Consider the following 4,872-nt stretch of genomic DNA (forward strand, 5'->3'; position numbering starts at 1 on the left):
TAGCGGGACTGAGCCATACGTATGCTTCTTTACTGGACAATTGGTTTTTCCTTAAATAAACAAAACAGTGGCAATTAGAGCCCCAGTCAGTCGCAATGAGTAATGATTATTTTCAAAGTGTGCCTCACATAAATTGGATTCTGCAAATTTGGGATGGGGATGATGTAGGGATTTTCATCGTCTCTCGTCATCCTCGAGACTCAGCACTTACTCAGCTTTGCTTGTACCTATTGTACCATTTCCTTATATATTCTTTGCTACAGTATATATACGACGCTTTGTACACTAGTAGGACGGCTTGGACTTAACGAGAGTTGTTCTAGTTCTCTCGCGTGACGCTAAGCTTCTCTCCGCAAGTTCACTTTGTGTAGCGACACTTGGCTTCGGTCATCTGGCGTTACATTTTTTGAACTCTTTTACTCTCTAGCTTTTTTTTCTCAACTCGTTTCTTTGGCGACTCCTACGGTCTGATCAACCAGAATGGCCGCCAACGTTCCCAACAACGTTCACGTTCGGACTCTCCGCTCGAGAGTCATCACCACGACAACGACACCATCGATTCCGTTAACCTATGCTCAGGTTGTTGCTACCAGCACGCCGAATGTGTCTGGTAGGATGGGTGCGTTGTCAAATTCTTCTCTTACTCCTGTTTCACTCACAACATCCCCTGGGGCCGCGGCTGCTGGCAGCGTTGGTACTGTTGGTGGTAATACCGTGGACCAGGAAGCTCCTGCTTCCAGGCAGTCGAGGTCATCGAGTCCTAGCCCTGGCACTGTCGGGGACATCGACTCCGCTCCCGTCCTAGGATGGTTGAGGCGTAATGATGAAGCTCCCGTGAAGGAAGAACGGTTGAGCGTCTCCGCCCCTGCTGGTATTGAAGAGCAGATGGAGCGTGAGGATACTAGCTATATTTTCAAGGCTGAGCTCGATGCTAGGAGTGATGGCCGTTTAGGGGGTGCACGCAGGCGCTGGTCTTTATCTGGCACGGCACGAGAGGCCATGGACGTTACGCATGACGTTGATAGCGCAGACTTCATTGTTCCTCATCGTCGTCGTACGGCTTCCCACTCGCCTCGTCGTACTCCTGTCCATACGTTGACTAATAGACCCTTATTTTTTCCTCCCGAATTTGATTGTGGTTCAGACGATGATTACGGGGATGAGGAAATCAATATCATTGAGACACCTAGTCATGATACAAGGGTACGTGAGGAAGAGGTTACTCCTCACCTAAGTTTTGATGAGCCTGATAACTCCGAGGACAACTACATGCAATTTTTCTACAACCATATGTCCCCGGAAGATGTCCAAGGTTTCATTAATCGTGTTACTCAAAAGCATGAGACACGAAACACACCTGGGTTTGACAGCTCTGTGGAACGAAGCCCTTCACGGATGGCCTCGCCAATGAGATCCGGGTCTGTTGATTGTCATGCTGCAGGCCTCGATGGTGAACAAGAGTCTGGAGGGCGTGTGGACACCTCAGAGGATAGGATTCCATATGGTAAAAAGGGGAAGTGGGCTGTCAATGTTGAGGACATTGAGGATGATGATGACATCGAATGGCGCAAGGCACAGATGGTGGCTGATGAGCAGCTTGCTAAGGAAATCGAAACTGCTCAACGAGAGGCTGCTCTTAAGCATAAGGAAGCAGAGGCTCGCCTTGCGCGCCATATTGAGGATGCTCGGCGAGCTCGCAGCAAAGCCTCCTCCACCAGTCGTTCACTGAACATCGGAGCTGATATCGTTGCACGGGCTGCGGATAGGGAACGTGGTAGGACCATGCAGCCAGTTGTTGTGCAGTCTAGTCGTGCTTCGAACCAGCTCCCGCATGATGGCTTTGTCTACAAGACATTGATGGGGTCAAAAGCGTTGGATGAAAAGTCAGGAACTCGTACCTCGCATACCCCTTCCAGTTCACAAATTCCTGTGGGGATGGGCTATGACTCAGATGTTACTATCTCTGAACCCTCTTCCGTATACTCCTCAGACTCAGATTCAACTAAGAGGAGGAAACGGGAGAAGAAGAAGCGATACAAGAAACAGAGGGCTCACCGCAAACGAGAACTCGGGAATGAGAAAGTTGTTTTGCCCGAGAAATATGATGGCTCCCCGAAGTTTGATGTGTTCCAACGCTGGTTATATTCGGTGACAGATTACTTCAAGACTGTCTACATCGAGAAGATGCGGCGTGTACCGAAGCTTCAGCACTTCTTGTCTGGGAAAGCAGCAGCCTTCTTCATGCGCGAAGTCGCCATGTCAGGTCGGAATTGGGAGCTAGATGAATTTCTAACTCACCTCTTTGACCACTGCTTCCCTCCGAATTTCCGTACTGGCCAACGGACCCGTTTATCGAATTGCCGGCAGCATGGCCGTGCAGTTCGTGATTGGATCTTTGAATTACAGAATCTGGCTGATAGTGTTGGTGACATTCCGGATCGACAACTGGTGCTTTACCTTTGGCAGGGAGCAGATGACTATATTCGAGCGAAATGGGCAGAGACTGGATATAGTGCTGAGATTTCAATGTTTGAAGATCTTGAGGAGGCTGCAGTTCGTTTCCAGGAGGCTGCACGCTATAGGGATTATGATTCCAGGCAACGGGATGGAGAGCGTGGACGTACCATGAATCGTCATTCCAGACCTTTCCGTTCACGGCGTGACCATTCCCGATCTCCCAGGTCTTTCACAGCTTGGCAACCGAAACCTCAAGATCCTTCGTCGAAGGCAAAGACCGGTTCTGTGAATCCACCACAGGCTTCAGGCTCGAATAATGGCCGGAGCAGTGGGTCTGCCAAGAGTGATAACAAGCGCCAGCTATCCAAGAAAGAGATGGATGAGCTGCGTGCAGCAAACAAGTGTTTTGAGTGCAAGGAGACTGGCCATTTGAGTCGTGACTGCCCAAGGAAGAAGCGGCTCAATAAGGCAGGTGGCTCATCGCTACGCTCTGCGGCAGCGGGGCTTCAAATGACTTCGACCTGCACTATGGATGCCAATACTCGTGGATTTCTGGGTGTATCAGCTGTAAATGCTCGTGAGTCTTCTCCGACCCTTCCTTCGGCTGAACTTGGCCATGGACGACATTGGGACGGCCCGGTTACACCTATCCCACCTCCATGGCAATATATTCCTGATATTGGCTTCCTTCCTGTAACTTGGTATACGCCATCAATAACATTTTTGGAGGCTCGAGATCGAGTATTAATTGAACGGTCCATTTCTCAGCTCTATGCTAGTATTCCATTCATCTATGACTTCTACAATGTTGATGCAAATAGCCCCTTCAGTCCAGAGCGATTTTCGATGGATGTCTTTGGCTTGGACGAGTTCATTATTTGGGACTGGCACACTCTGGATGACCATGTTGTTAGCCGTGCAGAGCTGCTTGACCCTGATTTCGATTTGATTGCTTGGATTATCGGCCGTAAGGCTCTGGTTTGCGACCAGATGCTTACGGGTACTGAGCCATGGCTGCAGGATGGATATGAACAGCCTATGACACCTGTATGGCCATCTTCGGGCAATGTTTTAGAAAATGCAGCCTTGCTGGAGGCTCTGGATGTGAATTCCGACTGGCCGGAGGATGGCAATGATTCATATTCTGATCATGATGTCGATGATACTGTTCTATCATCGCATCCTGACTCGGAGGATGATGGCAATGATACAGAGAAAGAGCCCGATTCTGAGCCAGATGACGACGGGGATGTCTATTCCTGGCATTCTGATTCTGACTCTGATGAGCCACCCCATCTGCAGGATGTCTCAGACTCGGAGGATAGTGATGACGGCTATGACTCTGACTATGATTCAGCAGCTGATGGTTCAAGGGATTCTTATGTCTTCGAAAACGAGAATTTTTGTTCTGCAGCTGCAGCACCATCTTCATCGCGAAAGGGAAAGAGAAAGGACCAACCGAGTGAGCCTTTGGAACGGACTGCTGCGAATCCAAAAGACTTTACGCGCAAGGCTCCGTGGGTACCTACAGTTCCAGTAGTCGTAAATGGAACAGTCCTGAGAGCAATGCTTGACACTGGCTCTCGGGCAGACTTCATATCCTCAGCTGTTGTTGACTTGCTTAAGCTTAAAAAGGTGCCTTTGGCCAAGCCGATGAATGTTCGTCTTGCGGTGACAGGTTCCCTGACAAAGGTTAATTACTCGGTCGAAGCAGAGATCTCTTACCAGGATATTTGTGAGACACGCCATTTTGACGTAATGAACATTGATGGTTATGACATGATGCTCGGAACGCCGTTTCTTTTCCAGCACCAGGTTGTTATGGGTTTTAATCCGTTTCGTGTAGGGATTGGCAGTCGTGAATGTCTCCCGCTGGAAGGCGACAATGTAATATTGATATCGTCGAGTGCAGTTCAGATGGAAAATGATAATTTCATTGAATCTTTACGTCGGGATCTTCATGAGTACACTATAGATATTTGCAAGTCTGCAGAAGACACTCCTTTACCTCCTTTGCGTGCAATTAATCATACTATTCCTTTGAAGGATGAGGAGTTGACTTACTCATGGCGTCCCTCACGTTGTCCGGATGCCTTACGGCCTTTATGGCGTGAGAAGAGGGATGCATATGTGGCTTCAGGCAGATGGGAATTTCGAAGTGTTCCTAATGCCATGCCCATGTTGATGCTTCGTAAACCTACAAAGGATAAGTCAATTCAGTTGCGAACAGTTACGGATTCTCGGGAACGGAATGCCAATACACGGAAAGTGGCTTCTCCGATGCCTGATATAGATGGAATTCTGCGGAATGTGCTCTCGCACAATATCGGAGTGTCATCGACATGAAGGATGCTTACGAGCAAGTTCGTGTAGTCCCAGAGCATGTCAGCCGTACAGCTATGAACACACCTGATG

The 4,872-nt window shown here is 48.9% G+C and overlaps 1 protein-coding gene across 1 annotated transcript; it reads left to right on the forward strand.

Moving 5' to 3' along the window:
* Positions 1-1,148: 1,148 nt before the first annotated feature.
* On the forward strand, positions 1,149-2,902 carry EV420DRAFT_1597985 (uncharacterized protein). Its single transcript, XM_060474986.1, has 7 exons — positions 1,149-1,280; positions 1,358-1,600; positions 1,663-1,844; positions 1,899-2,237; positions 2,299-2,409; positions 2,458-2,569; positions 2,625-2,902. The coding sequence occupies exons 2-7, from the start codon at positions 1,433-1,435 to the stop codon at positions 2,661-2,663; spliced, it is 951 nt and encodes a 316-aa protein (XP_060321652.1). The 5' UTR covers positions 1,149-1,280; positions 1,358-1,432; the 3' UTR covers positions 2,664-2,902.
* The last annotated feature ends 1,970 nt before the right edge of the window (positions 2,903-4,872 follow it).

The sequence above is a fragment of the Desarmillaria tabescens genome (assembly GCF_030435595.1).
Source record: "Desarmillaria tabescens strain CCBAS 213 chromosome Unknown EV420scaffold_198, whole genome shotgun sequence".
NCBI lineage: Eukaryota > Fungi > Basidiomycota > Agaricomycetes > Agaricales > Physalacriaceae > Desarmillaria > Desarmillaria tabescens.

What these genes read in the sequence shown, in the direction of transcription:
- EV420DRAFT_1597985 (XM_060474986.1), top strand. Translation starts at nt 1,433, where the DNA reads ATGCTGCAGGCCTCGATGGTGAACAAGAGTCTGGAGGGCGTGTGGACA. An exon ending in CTCCCGCATGATGGCTTTGT is followed by an intron (nt 1,845 to 1,898) that starts CTACAAGACATT and finishes AGGAACTCGTAC; the next exon opens with CTCGCATACCCCTTCCAGTT. An exon ending in GGATCTTTGAATTACAGAAT is followed by an intron (nt 2,410 to 2,457) that starts CTGGCTGATAGT and finishes CTGGTGCTTTAC; the next exon opens with CTTTGGCAGGGAGCAGATGA.